Below are 24,529 nucleotides of genomic sequence, written 5' to 3' on the forward strand. Positions count from 1 at the left end.
TGGCCTCACCAGGGGCTACCATCTCTGCAGTTTTCACCTCTCTGTGTTCTAACACATAGACGTGACATGAGTTTTCTTTCAAGAATTTTGGGTGCAGTTCCCCCCAAACTCCTGCATCTATCTTCTTAAAACTTGGCAGACTTCATGATTTCAGGAGAGGCTACCATCCATGCAAATTTCACCCAAATCAGACAAAAAACAACAAAGTTATAGATATTTCATTGATTCTCCATTATACCCTATGGCCAGATCTCCGAAATGGCTCCAAAACTTTTCCAAAGCACTTCAGAAGCTCCAAACCACTTTGGAAAGCCTAACGAAACCAGCACTTCAATCTGGATATGCTACTTTGAATGCTAAAGCATCTAAAGCTTCTCCGGATCCGAAGCACGGTCTGAAATCTTGCACAGCCCTGGCGTATATACCATGTGCCTATTCTGTGGTTAAGCTTATATACTTCTCAGTGGTGACAGCTGTCTAGTGTAGCATGTTTTTCATTTGTTTAAATATCTGCCTCCCTGTTTGTTTTCCAAGTGTCTGGATTAATAATTCCAGAGAAAGTACACAGAGAAATTGTATCACACTTTGCATCCCTAGGACACATCCAGACAAGCACGTCTGTGCAGTTTGCAGCCCCACAGACCTGTCTGCAGAGCCATAAACCACCCACACCGTACATGAAGGTGTTTGCTGTACAGCTAATTTGCAGTGCAGCAGGTTTTTGGACACTGGAAGATCCCAGTGTCAAAAAAAACCACACCAGAAAAAAGTGGGGCAGCTCATAAGGCAACAGCGTGCATCACCCAAAACCGGAGTCTGGCCGGCCACAGCCATGCTCCAGTTGCTGGCCAGGCTCCATGCATCTAGATTGCCACTACTGGAGCCCCAGGAAGTCCCCAGAGCTCCAGCTAAGGCTGCTGGGGCCAGTGCAGGTGCTGGTACCAGTATTCCCTACCCCACCTGGGGCAACTTGCCATTCTCCACTGTGTGCATTCAGGAGCATTCCCCAGAAACAACTAGCGGCAGCACAAATACGTACCACTGCTGGTTGTCCATGGGGAATGCACATTCCCACTCACATGCCCATAGTATTTTAAATTAGCAAGGGAATGGTTTAAAATTGTTCCTGGCCTCAAGAAGCAAATTTTGTCGCTGTAGAAGTGAAGTACTAGGTAAGCTACTGCACTCAAGAGAGAAACAAAGCAACAGAATAACAAATCCCAGTAGAAATTAAAGTTGTATAGATCTTTCTCAAGGTTATCTGGCCTAAAGGAGGCATATGTAGCCTGTTTAGGGCCTATTCTTCCTTAGGTTTGATCACAGAGTACTGTAATTTTCTTTTGCCACTTTGACACAGTTGATCTTACTTATGTCTTACTTGAGGTTGATCTTACTTATGTCTTCTATTGAAAGCCTTGAGTACTAACTATGGAGAGCAGTTGAAAAGGAGACTGGCAAGGAAAAAAAACAAGGGGATTATTTCACAGCCTGTTGGGAAGGTGTCAAAGAGGGAAAAAGGAAAAACTGGAAGAAGGAAGGGGAGGGGGAGTTTTACTGTTGTCACAAAAAGTGTAACCTAGCAACCTTGACACAAAAAAGGCACAAAGTAAACAGGTTTTATAACAGAAGTGAAGTATCTTTGCAAGTCTTCCTCCAGATTACAGGGGCAAAAGGGACTCATTGCCTAGGGTCTGCTAGCAGAGCACATGGTGAGTAGGTCATTTATGCATATTTAATAACAGATACATTTCTAGTTGTTACTGCTTTCTTTTTTTCAAATATTTACACTCCAGATTTGCCATTTCAAGAAGCAGCCCTGTAAGATGTAGGAGATGGGGAAACAATTTCTAGGTCTTAGACTTGACTGACACAAATATGCATTAAAAAATTGTACTAGGCCCCTCTGAAAACAAGTGTGAATCATAAATAAAATGTTATGGAGGATGGGCAGTTCCTTGATTCCCAATGTCTGTCTTTTATTGCTGTCATTTTTATAGTCAAACAGTTTTTAGTATCTGCACCCCTCATTCCCTCAGTCATTACTATTTTTTCTTTTATTGTGTAGTACCTATGTTTTTATGGTATTCAAAGTCTCTGACCTTGAGTAGAAGTTGATGGTGTTTAGCACCTTGCAGGATCAGACTAGTTTTTAGTAAAGTCTCAGTGGTGTGGGGAAGGTACCTCTGCATAGTCTCTGGGCTCTAAATTTATGTATCTGATTAGTAGTCTATAGAGCTGTTATTTATTTGTATTGCAATATTATCTTAATCCTCACCCCCATGCTAGGTGCTGCATATTAGGGCTGTGCGAAACAGCAACTGTTGCATTTCACCTTGAGTTTCAGTGGTTCGAGGGAACAGTGTTTCATCTCAAATTTCAAGTCCAAATAGCAAGGCTGTTTTGATGCCATTTTGAGTTTCGTTGGGGATGGGAAGTCAGACCAGCTGGTCTGACTTCCCATTCCCAGCACTACATTGCACTGGGGCGGAAGGCAGCCCAGCTGGGCTTTTATCCAGGGCCCCATGCTTGATCACGCCGGAGCGGAAGGCAGCCCAGCTGGGCTGCCTTCTTTCCCCGGTGCAATCAAGCAGATGGGGATGCCGGATCTTGTGCTGGGGACTGGAAGTCAGACTAGCTGGACTGATTTCCCATCCCCACCCTATGGTTGAAACGTTTTGACCAGCCTTGTTTTGTTTCGAGGCTATCTTGACCAGCTTTGTTTTGTTCCGATTTTGCTGTTTTGACCTCAAAAGTGGTTGAAATAATGTCAGAACAAAAGAGCCAGTGAAATTTCGCACAGCCCTACTGCGTATCAACATAGGAGGAAACAGTGCCCACTCAGAATAGACTACAGTCTATAGCAGAGATTCCTAAACTGTGGTACATGTACTCCTGAGGTTATGCAAGATATCTCTGGGTGGTACGTGGGAGAAATTGTGTAGTGGCAGATTTCCTTTTCATTATAATAACACTTGGCATTTAAGGGATTAAAATACAAAAACAAACACTGGTAGGGGTATGTGGGGAGCTGGTAAATCTGGAAGAGGGTACATAATAAGAAAAAGTTTGGAAACCTCTGGTCTATACAAATATGCAAGATAAAAGGTGGAAAAATGGAGAATGTACCTAAAGAAAGGTGGTACCTGAAAGCTTGTCTGTGTCCCTCCCAACTATTCAGTTGGTCCAATAAAAGATATCTCCCACAAAAATCCTTCCTTCTTGCAATATCCTTATCCTCACTTGAAGTGGGAAAATGAAGGCACAGACAGATTTTCCCAAGGTCACAGAGGTGTCTTAGAATGAACTACTGGGTTTAGAAGATTTTTATGCTTGAACAAAGGACGTACTTACAGTTGTTTTTACTCTTGCAAAGCTTTATTTAAGGATACTCACAGGGGCAGGCGATAGAGGAGAGCAGAGAGGACAGTTACTTCACATTGGCTTTAGGCAGCAGCTGCTACCCCACGTGGTTCTCTTGGCTCTGGAGTGTTCTGATCCTGGGGATACGATAGCTTGCGCTGGGGCTCTGCGCAAGTCAGGACTCTTGCTAGAGTTGAGGAACTCATAGTAACCTAAGAATGTACAGCTTATATAGTCTGAAGTAAACAACGTTATTTTGAGCTGAGGTTTTGGTTATCTCTGTCACAGGGACACTTAGGTGCCCTGTTCCTATGAAGAGATAAGGGCAGCTGCCAATCTTCAGGGCAGCTCAGGTGCTGGTAGCTGGGGCAACTGCACTGGTCAGGTGACCTTTATAAACAGCCCAGGCTGAAGCCTAAGGGGCAGTCCCCCCCTAGCAGCCTAAGCAGCAGCGCAGCGCGGCCTGACTGCCCGAGCTGCTGCAGCGTGGTACAGGGTGGAGAGAACCCAGACAGGGAGGCTTGGAAGGTGAGCCATGGTGGCACAGTATTTATGTTCTAGCCAGGGGTTATTTTTGAGTTATAGCCGGTTGGCTCATGGCTTTATGTTCCCTGGTTTGTTATTGTTACAACGGAGGACCGAGCGAGGCTGTAGAGGTAGGAGGAGGCCTCAGGGGAGCTCCCCAGCAGCGTGGGGGTTCCTGGTGCCCTGTAAGGGCACAGCAATTGGTGCCAGGGAAGGCACAACTGTTTGGCGCCGGGGTGGCGCGTCATTTGGGGGGGGTGTTGACCCCAGCCCTGGGTGGGCGATAGCCAGAGAAGCCCGAGCAGGGCGAAAGACCCAGACAGAGGGTCAGGGGGCCAGGCACGGCTACGGCCACCTGACCCCTGACTGTAGGAAACGTGGGAGCCGAGACCCAAGTGTGCACGAGACCGCGGAAGGTGCTAGGCACTGGCCCGAGTGTGAGTGACCGCGGGAAGCGCAGCAGACAAGGCCCAAGTGCAGGCGAGACCATGGGAAGCCCGAGGCACAGGCCGGAGTGCGGGTGACCACGGGATGTACGGGAGGCAGGCCCCAGTGGGGCACTGCCTATAAGGGAGAAGCCCCGGAAAGGGGCAGGCCCATTGAGAAGCCCCGGAAAGGGGAGCAAGCCCATTGAGAAGCCCGGTGAGGGCAAGGAGCGCAGAAGCCCAAAGACACTGGCCCCAGTGTGTCTGTGTGAGAGAAGCCCCAGGAGAGGGCGCATGCTGAGAGAAACCCCAGGGAAGGGTACTTACGGAAGAAAAGGGCCCGGTGTGGATGAACAGTTGAGCGGAGGCCTTTTGAGAGGGCCTCTAGGGAAGGTATATTGGCGAGATAACATCCGGAAGATCTGCGAGGCTTGGATTTTGCCAGTGGATGTGCAAGAAACAATGGTTTTATTTAAATCGGTCAAGTTTTTATCTTATCAGAGCATGAATATGGAAAATTTAAAGTTGAAAACAAAAGTGAATTCAATGCACATCAAAACAATTGTCTATTTTGGAACAAATATACTGGTGCAGGGGAGATGCATTGCTAGCATCCAATATAAAAGTAAAGCATACAAACTCCTGTTCATTGTGGTACTTTAGGAGGTGACACCAATTTTAGGTCTGGCAGCTTGTAAGAAACTGAATCTAGTTAAGTGTGCGCTTGTAATACAAGAAGATACAACATTCATGCTTCTTGATGATTCTCTTGATGATCACAGCCGAAAGGAAGAAACCAGTTGTTCCAGAACACAAGAAGCAATCATGTTCTTATGGGAAGAATTGGACCTACAGACACAAATGCAAATACTGTTGCGCAGAAATAGGAAATCAGCCTCAGCAGTCTGTAGATAATGAACTTTGTGCTATGTGTAGAAGCGCAGATGCCAAAAGTACAAGTCAACTGGATCTCTGTATAAGGACTCATGTGAATCAAGACCTGAACAAAAAGTTTCCCACTAAAAACAGATCAGAAACTGATTCTGATATTTCAGTGGTCCAGAAGGAAAGTAAAACTTCCTAAAAGACTCACTGGCCGCATCTACATGAGCAGCCGACTGTGCAGTAACAGGCGTTGCTGCACAATCCCATCGCTGCACAGTTATTTTTAGCTGCTACTGAGCAGTAGCAACAAGCTACTACGCAGTAGCTCACTGCTGCTGTGCAGTAGTGTCACCATCACAGTTCATGCCCAGTGACACTATGTCTAATGCCTAATGCTTCACAATACAGTTAACAGTATAGTTCTTATTCACATATTCCCATGTGAATAGACATGGGGCTTCTGCAGCATTCAGCTTTGGGAGGCACTTTCTGCAGGCACTTTCCACATGCCATCATGGGGAGATGTGCTGGCTGCAGGCACTTACCCTGTGCTAGTCCAGAGACAAGTGGTGATAGTGGCGGAGTCCTAGTGCTCAGCCCCAGCACCTGACCCAGGGTGGGTCACTCTGCCCCACAGCCAACAAAGGTTGCCTACCTCTGGTCCAAGGTGACCACTGCCACGTGCATGTTTTTCACTGGCTATCCATTCCTTCCCTCCAAAGCCCTGTGAGGGCATATGTGCTTTCCTGCACATAAGAGCTATTTTGGGAGGGTCTGACAGTACATCTTGTTATAGTAAAACCTCACAGTAATATAGGTTTTTATAAACCTTCACTGAGCCTCACAACAGCTCCCTGAAGTAGGGAAGTATTGTCTCCACTTCACAGAGAGGAAATAAGCTCACAGAGACGCATGGTTTGAGTTGAGTGCTTACCCACAACTCTGCAAACAGTCATCTAAGTGAACTGAAGAGCTTGAGAAGCTGAATGTTTTTATAGCAAGGTACTTTTCTCTCCACAGTAGTGTCTCCAGACCTGCATACAGTAGATATATGTGAATCTAGATGTGTACATACCTGTGTGGACTCTGCAGCTAGAAATGCTGTAATAATGATCAATTTTTCTGTTTTGTCATAGAATGAATAAAATGGTAAATGAGCTGAAAAATTTGGAACCTAATCTTCAGCAGCTAGAGTAAGTACCAAAGCTGTATTCCATGTCCTTAGAAGAAACATCTGGGAAATAATGCCATGAGTGAGCAAGTGGGAAAGCAGATAATGGAACTCTTGCAAACAGGAATAGCTGAACTGCTGGACTTCCTGACTAGTAATAGCAAAAGGGAGGAGGGTTAGTGGGTGTCGCATTTCTGACACTGAAAAATCCATGCTGGGCCCATCTCCATTAGCTTAACAAGAAAAATGCTTTGCCTGGCATTTAAAGTGTTAGCTTTTTAGCTAATAAAGTTGCACACACCAGGTTTCCTGTAGGGTGCCATAATCACAGCTTAAATCTCATGGTGTTCTAATAGCATTGTGCTCCAAGTGACATGCCATTAAAAAGTATGATTTGGGCTCTCATGTTGAAACTATAGATGAATAACTCTGAAGGAGGCAGCCATTCCCAGGATGAAGGCTGGGTGAATAATTCATGACAAACCGTTCATAATGAATTTCACCTGATTTTTGGTTCCCAGTTCGTTCACAAAAATACAATACTTTTCTCAAATATACCTGCTACATAAAATCATTCACTAAATCATTTCTGATGATAAGCCTTCATCTGTAGCTTGTTTGTAAGCAGCTTGTACATTTTCAGTAGTTTGAATGTGAGCTGTTATGACTGGATACACAGAGTTAGGTTCTTTATACTTGGTCTGGCCCTTCTGCATAGCCTTGGCACAAAAGAAGCAGAAAACTTCCCTCACAGGAAATCTTGGGTTTCTCCTTGTGTAGGGGAATTATTAGCTGTCATAGCACCAGAGCTGTCACAAGAAAATTGGCCAAACCCTTCTTGATCCCTTCAAGCATAGAAAGCACATCACATAGAAATAGTGGGTTAATCCTCAAATAGCAGAATAACTATGTAGGGAATGGTATAAGTTATAGAAGACCTCCAGCTCTTGTTACATTTGCAGCAGGTTAGAGCTGTGTCCAGCTTCTAAGCAGCTGGGGGCTGAGTGACCCAAGGGGCTGCCCCAGCAGGGGCCATACACATGCAAGCTGCACCAGAGCGAACCACAGGCTCCCAGGCTGCACACTGTGCGTCCCCTCCCCTCCATGCACTATGCAGGAACCCGCACATTGCACCATGCACCCATGCCCCTCCCCCATCTCCATCGCATACCCTTTCCAACCTCCCTCCCTCACTGCTGTGCCATGCACCTGAGCAGCCACAACTCCCTGAGCTGTTACTTCACTCCACCCTGCCCTGGGGAGGGTTCAAGAAGTGTAAGCTAGAAGAGGGAGGGGGAGCCTGAAGACTCCTGCTGCTGCTGTGGCCAGGATGATAGGGGGAGCATCAGCCAGGCAGGACACTGGGGGTGCAACTTAACCCTTCATGGGCCTCATGAGGCCTACAGGCTGCCAATGGGACACTTTTGCTATAGGTGATACCTGGATATTCCTAGGATCAGAGAAAGGCAAAGGTGGCTCTAAACCACCTTGTCCCTCATACCTTGGATCCAATACATAGAATACAAAATATTTTTATATTACCTGATTGGATGAAGATGATACTTAGAATCAGGTGCGTACTGATCATAGGTATGAATTCAAATTCACTGTCTGCAAATCACATCCCTTCTACAGACCCTCCACATCTGCATTCATGTAAAGCAAATGTGGAAGGGCTCTGAATGTTCAAAGTGAAAAAAATGTGCAAAAATATGACCAAATGTTCATGGAAAATTCTCTGTCCAGTGTGCTCTACCCAGCACTTGAAGGATTTACCAGTCAGTCCCCAAAAAACCTTTCCTGAATATCACTAACCTGCCACAGCAAAGACTGGAAAGCTTGGTGCTTGCCAGTGGAGAGCACTGTCACCCAAGTTTTGGGGTGCTGTAGGGGAGATTGAAGAGAGCAGGCATTTTTGAATGGTCAGAGCTGAGTTCAGATGAACGTGAGGAAAAATCAGATCCTACTTTTTTCTGTGGTTTCTGGCAAGGCATTGAACCAGACATCTCAAAGAAATGCTAGCTAAGGCACCAATTAAATATAAGGATGCTTCAAAAGGCTCCTGATCTCAGCACCTATGCTGATAAGAAAACACCAGTTAAAAATCCTCTGAGGTGTTTGTCAGCCTTCAGAATATGAGCTCAGTATTGGAGGGAAGTTGCACTGTGTCTGTCTCAGCAGCTGTCTGACCAGAAACCATGACCCTGAGTCATCGCTCCGAATTGTCAACTGGAGCAGTCAGCTAGTTGTTTTCCTGGGGATTTCCTCAGAAAGCTGCTTTTTTTCTGCATTTCAGCAAATACATAGGAGTCTGCATGGGCTTGCATCTCAGCGTCCAAGCCCACATGAACTCTGGCTGCCTTACAAGTATAAATAAAATGTTCCTATATATACTGAACAAACCTGTGCTGCACACATGCATTCATACACACGCACACATTGCCATTGGGTTTTCTTCATTTAGGTATTTGGTTCAAATTCATTTTCTCTGTCTACTTGCCTTGAGCATTTCATGCATTTCAGCTGTGTGAGAATTTCAGACCCAAGACACCTACAAAGTTTACTTTGGTGTCAGTGAGGGAGAGGATTCCCTCCATTTGGTTCAAGCCCTTGGTATACAGAGGAAAAGAATAAGTGACCCAGGATCTCCTGCTCATTCTGAATAGATTGTGGAGGGACAGCCTCAAGAAGAAAATAACCCCAACTGGACTTCTGCATCTATCTGGACTCTAATTTCACCTTCCATGAATCCAAGTGATGCCCAAGGTAAAGATGTTTTCATAAAATGTGATCGTGTGCTAATGGGTGATTAACTTTTCTTTTTCTACAAGTACCAAGAGAACATCAGCTCCAAAGAAGACGGAGATGTCAAAGAGCCCAGTCGTTGCCCCATTCAGAGGAATAGATATCACAGGAGTCTCAGGGAAACTTGAACATATGGCTCTGAACACACCACTAAGGTTTAGTGTGGAGGCTCTGAGACCTCAGTCAAAGAGCACCTCTCGCTTTGGCAGCTTTAGCCACCATTCCTTCTTTTCACGACACAATCCCCACCCTCATCGGGTGACTCACATCCAAGGTAGGAACTTAGTACTATGACAAAGAAAAAGGAGTTGAAGGTACTATTGATGTGAAGCATAAAGGTTGAATGGGATGTGCAGGAACAAAGGAGTTTATATAATGCTCCATCCCAGGTCTGGTGATAGGGCACAGGGGGATAAGGGGAAGCAGCACAAGTCTTATTGTGCAACATTTCCTGAAAGTGTCACTCTGGTGATTCTTCTTAGCAATGGTGGTAGTGATCTGGGACTCCTAAAGTTAATCCCATGTGTCTACATTCAATCCCAGAACTTATTTCCTACATGCAGATGATGCAGCAGCTGATTAGACTGTTAGCTCTGTGTTTCCCAGATAAACTCCTGGGGAATTTATCCAATGTCATTCCTCCTGTTAAAGAAGATAGAGGCTGTATCCTAATCAATCCAAACTGTTTGTGCTCACATTGTACATATAGAATCTATCTAAAAAATAGAGGTTTCAAGGACTCATTCTGTACTATAGGAGGAGAGAAGATTTAGATTTGCATGGCACAGAAGAAACCATGCAGCTACTGATTTATCATTCAGACAGGATGTAACTTTGATGTTGCATGTGTCATATAAGGTGCTAATGCTTATTTTTGGTGTGCTTCTTCCATTGAATTACTTGCTGCTTTTCCCCTCTCTCTTTTCCTATCTAGGTTTGAATGGTGTTCCTATCTGCATGGTTAATGATGGGTGGTCTAGACTGACCCCTCTGCCATCCCATCCAATGATAAAAGGCCAGCTTTCTACCACCATACTGGGAGTGCCTGGCATCCAGCTGCCAATTGGAGATCCACATAGTAATCTGGTCCCCAGACTAGCTATAGGTTAGTATTCTGTTCACATATTTTGGTACACCACAGTCTGTTAATCAGGGTGGCCTGCTAGATGGCCTTTTGTCCCAATTAAGTGGAATTCCTGATTAACAGAATTCATCATGCTGTACCTGAAATGGTTCTCCAATGACTTTACTTCACTGGTTTTAGCTCACTAATGGGTTGCAGCAAGGTCAGGACTGACACTGATAAAAAAGCTCAACCTGATAATTTTTCCTGCCCATTTGAGCTGAAATGGTTTTGAACCGCAGAAAAATAATGCCAGGTTTCTGAGATGTTGCAGTGTGCTTCCAGCCTGCAGAGAGTGAACCTGACACAGCCTGGGTGATACAGCAGCTCATCTTTGCTGAAGCAGCACTGGAAGAGGTCTTTAGATGACAGACAAAGCACCATCATCTTCTGATCACTACAAAGGCCAGATAGCCCTACATGAGAACCATTTAATCACCTCCCTGTAGCCCAGTCAAATGCAATTAACATGGCAATTATGCTACAGGCCATACCATTAAATATCATCATGATGTTTAATTTGGTTCTTTGCAAATTCCGTGATTAACAGCATCCCAGTTATGTAGAGTAAGATTAATTATATCCTTGTCCTATGGCTTGTTAGATTAGAGGCTCCTGCCTGTCCTTTCCCATCTTTCCCCTGTTCACACAAAGTCCCTTTGTTTTGGCTCCACTCCCACCCACTCTTTTTTGCTGATAAGCTGAGGTTGCAGGGTCTGCCTTCTCCTGGAGACCATCACCTGCTGAGCACCATGGAGCACTAAGGTATGTACAGTGTTTTGGTGTTTCACCGGCCTCTGGATATAGCACAAAGAAAAGATGGGATAGAAAAGATCTGAGACAGAACTGCCAGCTTGTCAGTAGGGAGCTTATTACACATTTATTTTAGGTGGCTCCTGGAGCTCTTAACCCCTGGATTGTCCACACATTAACACCTGAAACTAGTTTTAAGCAAACTTTAAGTGGCTTAAAGTTACACCACTCCGCGACAGGTTTATCTCTGAACTGTGTTACCTGACTTGAGTTCCATTAATATGTGGCCACTCCCCACAGAGAGCTGCCCAAGTTGCAGTCCTCCAGCATCCCAAAATGCAGTGTCCCCCCCCACACCATCCTGTTCTGTGTGGACAAGCTTTCCATTCCCTGAACTCTACTGTCCAGGGGCCGGTTCTGGCACCAAGCCAACTCCCCCTCCTGCCCCCAGGTGTGTGACCCTTCTACCCTGAGGGGTGCAACCCCATGCAAACAGCCTACAGAGCACATGCCAGCTAGCCAAGCTGAAGGGCATAGACAGGTCCAAGAGTGGGGTCTGGTGGCAGGGAGGGAACAAGATAGGGGGCTAGATTGGGTCTCCATGAGCTGCAGCTTCCTGCCCAGGGCAGGAGCAGTAGCTTCTCCAAAAATGCCTTCCCTCACCACTCCCACCTCCTAGCCACCCCAGGAAGCATGGCCAGCACCCCCCCCACACCCCAATTCCAAATCCTGATTTATTAAAACACGAGGCCTTCTTTAATTTACTCCTTTATTTTATTTTAAATTCTTTTTTTTCTTCTTTTTATTTTATCCTTCAGTGCCTGGCTGATTTCATTTCACCACCCTTCCCCCACCCCCTTTTCCTTTCCACTTCCCATTTCATTGCCCAACCCTATTCCATTAACTTTCTGCCTCCCAAGTTCATGTGCATGCCCCATCCCTACCCCACCTCCCTGCTGCAAAGCAAGACTAGAAGCCTGTGCTGGCTCACCAGCCCTGTAGTGGCAACTCACAGCTGTAGCTCCCAGTCACGCCTCTGCTCACCAGCCCTCTAGTGGCAAGTCATTGCTATGCAAGTAGGGGACAGTCAGAGAAGATTTTTAGCCTTGAGGTGTGACTTCTCCACATGGGTGACTGGTGCCTGCTAATAATGGGTGGGGGGTCCCCCAGCGGCCACTCACCAGCCAAGGGAGTGGGGCCAGCAGCCGACTGGCACCACCAGCAGAAGTGCCAGTAACAAACCCGAAAGTGCCACCGGCATTTATCTCAGGGGGGCATGGCCAATCTCAGGGTGTACATCCCCTATGTGTCACCAATACTTCTCCAAATCAAGTTAGTACTAACACCTTTTAACATCTGAGCAGGTCAAAGTGCAACATGTAACAAGGCTGTAGGATAAGCAGCAAACCATGGGGAAAAAAAGCGCTCACAATTACTTCTATGCTGTTCTTTTTAGCTTCCTGAACTGCTGCAATGCTAACTGTCCCTCCAGAATCCATCTACAAATGAGGAGGATTAAACAGTGGAGGACATACAGATGTTTCCCCCTTTTGCCTCCTGATCTTCTCAGCCTATGAAACATTCTCTCTAGGGAGCTTCTGTCACTTTCACATATTCTCCCCCCCACGTTTCTATGTGCTGCTCCTGGTATGGACTTCACGAACATTACTTTCCTCTTTCTCTTTTAAAGAAAGCATCACTGCACAAAGAGATTGCATAATACATCCCATGATAACCTTTCATAATGTATCCAGTGGTCAAACCTACTGTGTATTTGCTTCTCCTATCACTTCCATCCAAGCTCTCCCGGAACCATTGGCATAAGGATATGATCATTCAAATTACCTTCCACAATGAATATGGAAGGTCTTTGGATCCCCATGGGAAAAATTAAAAGAACCTTCCATGTTAAGAGATACATAGGGGCGATAAGTTCTATAGGAACCAAATGGTACCACTTTACTGAGTCTTCTCATACCTTTTGTACTCTTCACAGGTTCATTGTCAGAAGCATGGCGAGAAGAACTGAAGGAACTTGCTGCCAGAGTTAGTGCCGCCTCCTGCAAAGAAATAGAGAAAAAAGAAGTGATAAGTAAGGTGAGAGTTAAAACTCTGTGGCTATTGAGCATCATCAAACCAACACCTGGAATGAAGTCAAGAAACAGGGAGCAGCAAAACCTGAACAGAGTGATTTAGTCACTTTATCACTATTTTATGTATCTTGCCCTATGTTTGTCACTGACAGTCTCATTATTTGAAGGGACACTTAAAAACCTCAGTTGTTGAAGATAATTTTAATATTTTAAAATAGTTTTAACCTACTTATATGTAATCTAGGATGGGAAAAATGTGTAATGGGATGAAAGTCACACAGAAGGCCAAGAACCAAGCCCCAGGCTTCTTCATTCCAAATCTAAGGTTTGAGTCCAGGTGATAAGTGTCCCCTGGCCTGGATCATAACCTCTCAGCCCATTTTTGGGGTGTTGACAGTCTAGATCCAACACATTAAATCTGTGTCTTTATCAACAAAAATAAGGGACTAAATCAAAGGAAGAAGTGAATCAGTCTTTTGGGACACAGGCTCATGTCTGCCTTAAGGTACAGATTGAATAAGTTAGGTAGTCCCATTTAAAAACTTTATAGATGCATGTTATGAAACAATCATACAATGGTGCAATTTCCAATGAAGCAAAGGACCTTCAAGATGCTGCAGACCAGGATTAAGGAGTATGGAAGATCAAGGCTGGACAAAGTTTCAGGTAAGGACCGAAGGACTTTGGCAGTGGTGTGTGGGAGCCAGGGCTAGAATACTAGAGAACACTGCAGTTCAGGACTGAAGCACATGTGCAAAACCCTGTATAGGAAGCTATACAAGCCTATCTGTGCTAAATCACCTTTAGTGTGCACCATCATTCTCTCACTCACATTCAAGACCACTAAATTCAGCACCCTGAATTATTCTTTCTTTGTACTGGGACCTGTTTCTTTCATGAATAAATGATCAAAGTTTCATGTTGGTACTGCTGGACTGAGATGCAAAGCGCTTGAGTTTTGAAAAGCCAGTTATCTGTCTTTTCCAATTGCCACCAGCAGGTGGCCTACAAGTTTCAGCTTTAAATAAAAATGATATATGCACATTGAGGGCACCATTCCCAACTGGAGAAAGGCACCTCTCACATGTGATTGTTCAAAACCCTGCACTGGTTGCACTCTGACAGCACAAGGAGCCTTCCGTTTTTTTCACCCAGTGCCAAACACCTGTTTTCATGCATTTGTAAAGACTAAGATTTGCCTGTTAGACACAGCCTCTTTGCACTCCATCATCTTCAGTTTAATTTCTTCCCTAGCATCCCTCTCCCACTCTCAACCTTCCTATCAAACAGTATATGTGTCTATTTTAACAGACAGAGGAACTTCGGAGAGCTACACAGTACTCAGCAGAAACTGGGCGCCTCATCCCACCTCCCTCTCGGGCAAACACCCACCATTCCTTCCACCAAATGCACTGCAGCAATGCCAAGAATAAAGGCAAGGAGGCTGTCCTATCTTTCCAGGATCAAGAACTGGTTGTAAGTAGAACATAATAAGAAAGAGTGGATGACCTCTGCCTACTTCTTGATACTAAATTTCCCTGTGGGACTGCTATTCAAGTGAACATATAAGACAGATTGACAGACAGAAAAAAAGACCTTTCTAGAGGATTTTATCTCTGTATGATGATTAATATATTATAAAGATAATATTGTTACATTGTCCAGTCTAATCTCCTGCGCAACACAGGTGACAGAATTTTACCCAGTTACCCCTACATTGAGGGTTAACTTGGGTTTGACCAAATAAAACTGACCAAAGTGTTGACAGACCCAATGGTGGTGAGTGTGAACTTAGACAGAATGGAATAGCATAGAATAGAATAGATCCCAGAAAGGCATCCAGTCTCGACCAAAAACCATTAAGAAATGGAGAATCCACCACTTGCCATGTTAGTTCATTTCAATGGTTAATCATCATCATTTAAATAAGTGTGTGTGTGTGTGTGTGTGTGTGTGTGTGTGTGTCTGTGTGTCCTGTTTCTATCTTGATTTGGTCTGGTTTTGACACTGGCTAATGATCCATGTTATGCTTTTCACCATTAGATTGAAGTGCTGTTCAGTTCTTAGGTCCTTTCACCCCCAAATTAAGTGAATTCTCAAATACCTTTTTTGATAAGCTAAATATATCAGCTTCTAACTTTCCCAATGTGAAACATTTTCTCCAGTGTTTGAATAATGTCTGTGGCTCTGTGCTCTCTCCAGTTTTTCATCTTCCTTTACAAATGTGTGGGCTAGAAATAAACATTCATATCTTTTGATCAGTCTCATCACTGCTGTATGATCAAGGTAAAATCACCTGGTTCTTACTTATGTTCACTACTCTATGTATACAAAAATCACATTAGTTCCTTTTCATCACAGCATCATCTGAGAGTTATTAGTTCATTATAACCTCTACATGTTTTCCTAAGTAATATCTCTCTAGAATACAGACCCCCATTCTACAAGCATGGATTGCATTCTTTGTTCTTACACACCTCACTTTGCTTTTGTCTGTATTAAACACACATTTGAATAGGCTCAGTTTACCAAGTGACCCATGTTACTCTGTACTCCTATTCCACTCAGAGACATAACAATGCAGTTGGGCGCCCAGGACAGCTGTGACACACAAGGGCAGTGGTGATTTGCAGCTGCTGCCATGCCACCAGTGAGATCATGAGGTTGCAGCTGCAGCAGTATTTTTTTTTTTTAACCTCACACTCTTTCCCAGGTTGGTGCCTGATGCAGCTGTTCCAATTGTTGTCCCCTAGTTATGGTATTGGTCCTGTTCCTTTATTATATATCATTCTATAAATCTCTGAATCATCTGTTAATTCTATCAGCAGGGATCTTACATTTACTTCTACATCATTACTAAAAATATTGAATGGTAACAGGCTGTAATGGCCAGGAACTAGAGGACTGCAGTGTATGAAAAATTGGAAGTATGCTGGGGAAATTCATTTCCTCTGTCCCCATGGAGATTAGCTCATACACTAGAAGTTGTGTTGATATTTTTCCCTCACCTTGGGTTTGCTATTTCTTTTCTCTTTAAATGGTAAAATGCCAGTAGTTAGAGCACCAAGCTAACTGCAGAAAGAGAGCTAACAAAAGTGCTAAGTAGAGAGTGTGAAGAGCTTTGAGAAACATACTGAAGTTGGTGCCCTCTCGTAACTGAGAGATGCATGAGGAGTGAGACTCACCAGCAGGGTCCAGTTTAGCAAGTACAGCAGGAAATGCTAAAAAAACAAAACAGTACTCAAAGAAGGGAGGTTATGCTGAACAGATGGTGAACCCTTTTATGGTGAAGTTGTTTAGCAATGAGCTTGTGTACACAGGGACCTGTCAGGAAGGAGTGTGTCTGCAACAGAGGATCCTGTATCTTGACAAGTCTAGTCCAGTTCAAACACTAGCTCACTGTTCAGGACCTGTTCCAAGTCCTTCCTGGTGCATATTCCACACTTGGAGGCAGTAGACTTACATACAGTATGCTCTAGGTCTTCTATTTCATCTTCAGACATGTGGACTGGCCCCTGAGCAGGCAAATGTAGCTCAATAAAACTGCAAGACAAAGTCCACACTAGTGTAGTATCAAGACAAACAGTGCATACCACCCTGACCTCCTGTTCATCTGTTGCAGGTATAGGCTGTGTCACTTTGACCTGAGCATGCTGATACTTTTTTACTTTGCTCTTCTGCCAACAGATTTTAGAGCTGCTGTGTCAGATCCTGCAGACAGACTCGTTGATGGCTATTCAGCAATGGCTGCTCACAGCTGGCCAGAGAGGTGTGGAGAACCTGGAGTCAGAGGCTTGAAGCTTCAATGGAAAGAATTGGCTCCTACTTCTATCCTGACAACTTGACACCCTCACCATTTCTATAAGTTTATTCCCATTATATATTGTATAGACTGCAAGTTGATCAGAGTTCAGGGTTGGATAAATATGGAAGAAACATCTCTTTATTTGTTAGGGTTTTCTAATAACCCTATAAACCCTAAATAACTTCATTTGTAGTAATTGATGAAGCCCTAAGTATCTGAATTTTATTTGGTGTTCAGGTGCCTGAACACTACCAGTGATGGGACAACTGGACAGATGGATAGATTTCTAAAATTTGCCTCTCAGGTCACAAACAGTTTTTTATTTCATTCCATCCTTCTGTCTAGTGTCTGCTTTTGGAGCTTCACTGCCAGTTAGCAAAGAGTATCCACAGTTAAATCAAAAGTTTTTTTTCTCATATAAAATTTATAGGTTAACACTTTCAAAATAACCTTGGTGACTGGATTTCTGTATGTGCTGGCTTCCCATTAACCTCTTGGTGTTTGGTATCTATGAAAGTCAGGTCACTACAAGCTTTTCTACAATGCTACTGAGCTGAGTTCAGAGCCGCTGCCTAGAAGCACCCTGTCACACAGTCTGACAAAACCCATGCCAAAACCTGGAAATGAGTCACTATAGCCAGTTTAGAGTGGTCCTGAGTGTATGCCAAAGAGCATGCTCAAGACAGGGAGCCTAAAAGCAGCACTGGGGCATATGCTCAGAGCCACCCTAAGACAGGTACACTGCCTAATATCCATGTTTTGACACATACCAAGCAGGAGCAACTGGACAGGAAATGTTATTTGGTGACTATGCCAGAATAACTGCAGAAACAGTGTAGACACAACCTTATGAATCTGCTTCAATTTGGCTTCAGATACCTAATTTTCAGGCCCTGTGTTTAAACCTTTTTTGTTTCTAAGTTATAGGCTGCAAGCTGCCACTGCAGTTGATGCTTCTGTTGCTAAATGAAAACTGCAGTACTGGATTATAATATTAAAATGCTGTGGTAGGAAGATGAATATTCTTAGCCACCTTGCATTTATTGTATTAATGATAATGGTACATTTTTCAATGGATGTAATTAATGAGTGGGAGAGAGGTTATTTTCCCTTGGAAGTCATAGCAGGTGTTGATGTAGCATTCTTATCATGGAAGCACTGTAGTCTATGGCTCCACAGATCTGCCTATAGCAAGCGAGCATTACACGTACCACTTGCCAGGAGCAGGATATCATGAGAAGGTTTGCTTGATATGTAGGAGTGTGGGAGGTTTCAAGTACAAGGGCAGGAGGATGCAAGCCACTGCTCAGACACCACAGGAGGTAAAAATAAGATTTCGGCGCAAATGGAACATAGCAATATAGCAATCAGATGACATGGTATTGTGTAGGTATGGTATAACAACTACATCATCTACAGGGGCATCTTCAATTTGGCAGGACATAGTTAGAAGATGGGAACCTGTCAAGTTGATTAATGCTACATGAATGGAAATAAAAGATGAAAAAATTAACAAAAACAAGCAAGGAAGGGGGGTAATTGGCATGGTTAAAACTTCTCTCTTTTTTGTTGGAATTACTACAATTCTTCTTTCCACTGGTCTTTATCTCCTTGCAGAAAAGGATCTTGTTATGGGGATGTTACAGACTGCAACTGCCAACCTACAACTTGAACCCCAGTCCCTGACAACAAACACAAAGGAGAGGCCACAGACACAAATTTCCCAGACCACAGCAGGTGTGCCCTCCAGAGGGCATCACTTAGGAAGGAGCTCTTCAACCAGGTTCTCTCAAAATTTATCCCAATGGATATTTATCATTCAGAAGGAAACTGAAAATCTTATGTACAGGTGGCTGGAGACATGCTGAGTACATTTCAGAGCAATGGCCATTTCAGAGCATTTCAGATCAAACAAACTTAATAAAAGTCATCTTCCCATTCTCTTTGAATTGGCAGTGACACAGTTGGCAGTCACTGCTCAATGGCCATTGCTCAATAGAAGCTCAGGCTTGCACACAGGACAAAGGTTAAGGAGACTCGGTAAAACTGTGCAGTGACCCAGCTTTCAAAAGTTTTTATAGAACTGTAGCCAAAATAGGAAAAGGAGAGTAATTAGAAAATAAAAATACAGGTGGATGCAGAAAGTGAACAGGGAAGTGGCAGACCAGTTCTGTCACTTCGTGGCCACCAGCTTTAAGTATCATTTAGAACAGTGTTGCTCAACCTTTTCACCTGGCAGACTGGACAGGCATGTCCAGTTCCTCTGTGGGCCAGATCCAACTGGTGGATTCAATCCAACACCTGGGGCAGCCATAGTGAGGGCCCAAGCAGCCATGGTGAGAGAGACAGGAGGCAGCCAGGTTTTGGCCCAGTTGTGTGGAGGAAGACAGCTTGTCCCAGACTCAACCCAGCCCCACAGGGGATGGGGGGGCATGATGCAGCCCTGATCCCACCCCTTGGGGAGAGGGGGCATGGCTTGAACCTGAGGAAGGAAGGGGCTGTGGCCCAACACTAGTCTAGGTGCACAGAGGGAAGGGGGCATGGCCTAGCCCCAGTCTGGCCATGCAGCTGTAAGGTTGTGACCTGGCTCTAACATATCACTCAGGGCTTGAGATTTTGAAGCAGGGCAGTGTGGTAGTATTAACTACTGCGGCTTCTCTGCCACCAAATTTCCTGACTACTGGGGAGCCCCACAGGCTGGATTCCAAGGCTCAGCAGGCTGCATTTGGCCCATGGGCTGGAGGTTGAGCATCCCTGATTTAGAACACAAAAATGAGTACTTTTTCTTTTCATTTCTTTATTTTAGATTTTCTCAGAAAAAGAAACAAGAACCTATTCCAGAGGAAGAGAAACCAGGTAAACATTATAATAATGCATGCTTTAAACATGCATGAACTAAAATCCTTTTGCAACCAAGATTCTTGAAGCATCTTTATACACATCATGTAAGTCTCAGTAGTCATTTATGTCTGGAGATATTATTCTACCCATTTTTCAGATGGTGATTTTGTATCTTAGAGAAGCTGAATGACTTTCTATAGGTCACGAATCATGTAACCACTTGAACCCATTCCATGAGCACTTATGTTTTTAGATGAAAGCAAGAATATGATCCAGATAGATTAAAAAATAAATAGCAGCAAGGTTCCTTTGAGTGTGTATTTTGGAAATGCAGAGTAGGAGGTCAGTACCTTTTGCAAGGGTATCTCTGAGTGAATAGTAACACATGACCTATGAAAAATTTTAATCAGACTGGGATTTGGGTGTGGAGACAAGGTTAAAAGCTCATTCTAAATTTGGCTGTGAAAATTCTATTAAGCAAATACCTGAAGGTTTGACCAAGGTTTGACTTCTCCGCAGGTAGCAATCAGCCAACTAGATTTTTAAAGAGTAAGATACCAGTATAGTTCAACTTGCTACACTCTAAGATCTGGTCTTCAAGCAACAAATGATCAAATGCAAATAAGCAAATGTGGCACTCCCTGCTAAGTTTAATTGTTCCAGATATGGGGTTTATCATTATGGTTTTTATCATTGTGGTCTTTGACACAAGCGTTTTTTATCTTGACTAAGTACAGCAATGCATGCAGTTGCGACCAGCAAAGACAACAGGAAAAAGAAATTCCAAAAAAATTGTGACTTAAGAGCCTAAGTCCTATTTTCTAAAGTAATGTGGGTGATAAGAAAATTAAGTCACTTAGCACCTGGTTTATAAGGGTGAGAAGTTAGATACTTAGAGGGCTTGTCTGTGTTTGTCAGTTTTGCTGCAACAGACAATGTTTGGAAGCCACTAAGCCACCAAAGTGTATACATATCTCCTGGAAGCTCCATGCAGCTCTGCAAGCAACATAAAATGTGCACCTTAACAAGTCACCAGCTGTGAAATGGACTGTGGCAGCCAGCAGGAGGCATGGGTGTGTACACATGCCTTCTGCCACCTAGCAGACGGGAAGAAACCTTCTTCTGGCTAGAGAGATGGTATAAATGCTGAGGAGCTCTGAGTGTTGGTGCACTCACAGTTTTATCAGCAGAAGTCAAACTCTATGTAGTGTAGACCATACCTGAACCTGGTAGAAGTAAACCCATCTTGTGTGTGTTTTTCATTTTCAGTGCACATTGGGACTGCAGAAGTTCTCCAGTTTCATTCTTCCCAGGAGGAAAAGCAGAATCAGCCAGACCCAGCCAGCTAACATGATCTTCCATTGTTCCTGCTGAAAAAGCTACAAGTAGTGCTACTGCATTTCCTATTACAGCTGTAATAGTTTACTCTCAGTAATCAAGTAGTGAAATGAGTTATGTAGAGCACAAGAAAGCATATGATATTCGATATCACATTATCTCCCCCCTTGCTTTGACATCTTCTACTGAGATCTAATCAGTTTAATGATTGTGCCATATATATTCATTCATACCATAAACTGTGAAATTCTAAACTTAGCTACATATATTTAAAATACTGCTGCTGCTGAACTCCAGTTGGATATTTGGCCCAACATGAGACAAGGGATCACAGAAAGGAAACAGCTGGGATTTTACATCTCTTCTGAGATATGGGAGATGAGTTTTGATACTGCGTTTCCTGATGGTGTCAGCTATCTCAGGAGACAATGCTGAGCTGTCCTCTCAACAGGCTCAATCCTGTCAATGCTTATGTAAAACTATCAGAAGTGACAGGGACCTTCTGAGCCAAAAAACTGTCAATACACTAGGAACTCTCAAAACTTTGTATTCTTTTTATTGAACACAGGTCCTAGCCTTGTTACCTCCCTACTGTATTATTAAGGTAGGGATTTGGATGAAAAGGAACTGTTGCCATTAATCCAGGTAGGAGGGGAGTGATGCTTATTTGTTGAGGCATTTGAAAGACTAGATGGATACATCATTCATGAGGCACATGCCTTCACGAGGCTGACAAAATAGCTCACAGCTCCTTGAGCTTTTTAGCTCTATCCTTAATTTTGGCTTCTCAGGTAGCAGTGGTAGCCTGCAATTCCTTCATTATCTAGAGATGTTTAACTTTTCCTGTAATGCAAACCTGTTAATAACCATTCAGGTCTTTGTCTCTTACAAGCTAGGTTACTGCAGTGTGCAGATTTCTTTAGTTATGATATAATACATACCAGGCACTTATATAAAGAATGTAAGACCCATAGTATCTCTTCAGGAATAAGGGTGTATAACATGCATAGCATCTCTGCATGGTTAGCATTTTCCCTATTCCTCCCAGTCTATGGCAAGTTTAAGTTTCCTGGAAGAACGGAGAGTGGAGAAGAACAGTACAGTGCTAAGGCTACTACAGTCAGAGCAAAAGCTGAAGAAGTAAGAGGGTCTGAAATACTTCCCTGAAAGAGATATTTTATGCAGTCCTAGAGATTTCAAATTGCTGAAACCTTTTGGATTAGATTCTATGGAATATGGTGGTCCTTGTTACAGAGTCTAACCAGTGCATCACAGAACCTAACAGGTCAGGAAGCTGGGACTGGTAGTGAGAGTACTAAATAGTATTCTTGCTCACTAATGAGTCAAATTGCATTGCATAGGCCTATATGCTTTCAATGCAATTCTTAGCTATTTCTTAATAAAAACAGTGATCAGAATCAACTAAGTTGGCTTTTGACTTTTCTGCAATTACACGGCATGTGAAATGCTGCTACAGTGTGAAATTAATCCCATACTCAGTATTGTCCACATATGAGATACCAAACCTGTATGGTTGAAAGTCACAGACAAAAAAAAATGGAATCCTCAGCTCCTTAAGTCAACAGAGGCCAGTCTCCTGCCATATTGTCCATGTAGTGTTGTAGTAGAGACCCAGCCTGGCCCCACACTTACTGGGGCGATGGCCACTAGGGTGCCCTGCAGTCTGTGGAACCCCAGACCATCCTGACAGTGGGCAGTGGGCCCGTGGGCAGATAGCATATCCCCTTTTCCCCCACTCTCCCTGTGTGCCTGATCTCTAGGCAGATGGTGGGCAATGCACTCCCCATGTGCCTGTCCTCTGCGCAAGGTTAAGAGCTACAATCCAGGCTCCACCTGGGCCTGGAGCCTGGCCAGGAAGGAAAGAAGTGGCCAGTGTGTCCAGCACCACTTAGAACCTGGAGACCACAGCTGCAGGCAATGATGAGTCCCACAGGGGCTCTTAACACCTGGTAGCAGCCAGAGGGCACAAGGGGCATGCAGGAGTCCAAGTTGGCCCAGACCAACCCAGAACTTCCCTTATAGGGCAGTGCCAGTCCCAGAGAGGAGGTGGCACTGGCATAGGTACCAGCCCACACTGCTTCCCTCCACTGGAGCTGAGGACATCTCACCAAAGACCAGCTTGATCCTGGTTTCCACAGCATGAAGCTGACCATCTTGCAGATGTTGGATGCCAGGTACCTGCAAGGGTCTCCTGGGGGTTTAGAGTCCTGATGGTTCCAAACTACCCACAGGGGTTAGCCTGACAGGCTTGCCCTGTAGATTAGGTTCATGACTAGGGGGTGAACCCTGAGGAGCCTCAACTGCCTGAGGAGAAGGTGGATGCACATTGCTAGGCTGAAGGTAGGCCTGTAAGCAGAGACAGACATGATTTTTTACGTTATATTGTTTTATTAATTTCCACGTGGCTCAGACATCATTGGCAGTGGATCCTTACCAGAGTCACAGGGCTCAGCCAGTTCACATCGGTCCCAGGCTGCTTGTTTTTTCTTCTCCCATTGACCTTTTCTCCCATCGTGTGAAGACAGGCACCTAGAAAAGCCAAGAGTCTATCCTGATCAACACCCAAGTGGAAAGGGATGGTGTGTAAGGGACATACACCCCAAACTGATGTGCTGTCCTGAAATGCTGCATACATTGATTCTAAATTAATGGGTTTCCCATGTCTGCCTGGATGCAAAAACCATTGCTGAGTTTCTTGGAGTATCCCAATACAGAATAGCAATGGAAAGAGCTTTTGAGAGCAATGGACACCCCACTTGCCTATACCGTGAAAGATCAGAAGTTTAAGATCACATATATTATTTAACAGATGTTTTCCAGATACTTGGGCAGCTTTGCACATAGAGATCAACTATTATGTGAGGAAATCAAAGTGCTTTGCAAAACATCAAAAGAACCTCACAAAAAAGCAAGTAGTATTTCCATTGTAGAGGTATGTGTGGTGGGGACACCACCACAAGAGCTGACTCACCAGCAGCACAGGACTGATGAATGGGGAAGCAGCCTAAAAATGCTGGCACAGACCAGGAGGGACTTCCAATGCTGGCATGGAGACACTTTTTAAATGTGTGTCAGCAGCGATTCGCTGGCCAGTCTCCCAGTAAAGAGTTAAAAACCCTTCATAACTACATCTGGAGAGGACCAGAGGCAGAGCCTCCAAGAAGCCCAGAGTGGCGCAGGAGAAAGAAGTACCCCAGCAGGGGCGATTGGTGGGAGCCTGGAGTAAAAAGGCATCCAACCATTGCTGTCTTGGAGGAGCCAAGATACTCACCATTATGACAGCCATGGATCCCAGACAACAGGAACTGGGACTGGAACAATGGTGAACCTGTAAGAAAGAAGAGAATAGAGAAGTGGTGAGTACACTTGGGGAGAGTGCCACAG

The 24,529-nt window shown here is 44.3% G+C and overlaps 1 protein-coding gene across 1 annotated transcript; it reads left to right on the forward strand.

Annotated features, from left to right (window-relative positions):
- The first annotated feature begins 1,617 nt into the window (after positions 1–1,617).
- On the forward strand, positions 1,618–22,540 carry TBATA (thymus, brain and testes associated). Its single transcript, XM_019538549.1, has 10 exons — positions 1,618–1,709; positions 6,332–6,388; positions 9,198–9,445; positions 10,106–10,276; positions 13,044–13,144; positions 14,452–14,616; positions 16,828–16,909; positions 18,563–18,728; positions 19,752–19,801; positions 21,056–22,540. Exons 2-10 carry the CDS (start codon positions 6,333–6,335, stop codon positions 21,133–21,135), a joined length of 1,119 nt encoding a protein of 372 aa, XP_019394094.1. The 5' UTR covers positions 1,618–1,709; position 6,332; the 3' UTR covers positions 21,136–22,540.
- Positions 22,541–24,529: the final 1,989 nt, after the last annotated feature.

Source organism: Crocodylus porosus, unplaced genomic scaffold (assembly GCF_001723895.1).
Source record: "Crocodylus porosus isolate Cpor-Errol unplaced genomic scaffold, CroPor_comp1, whole genome shotgun sequence".
NCBI classification, from domain to species: Eukaryota; Metazoa; Chordata; order Crocodylia; family Crocodylidae; genus Crocodylus; species Crocodylus porosus.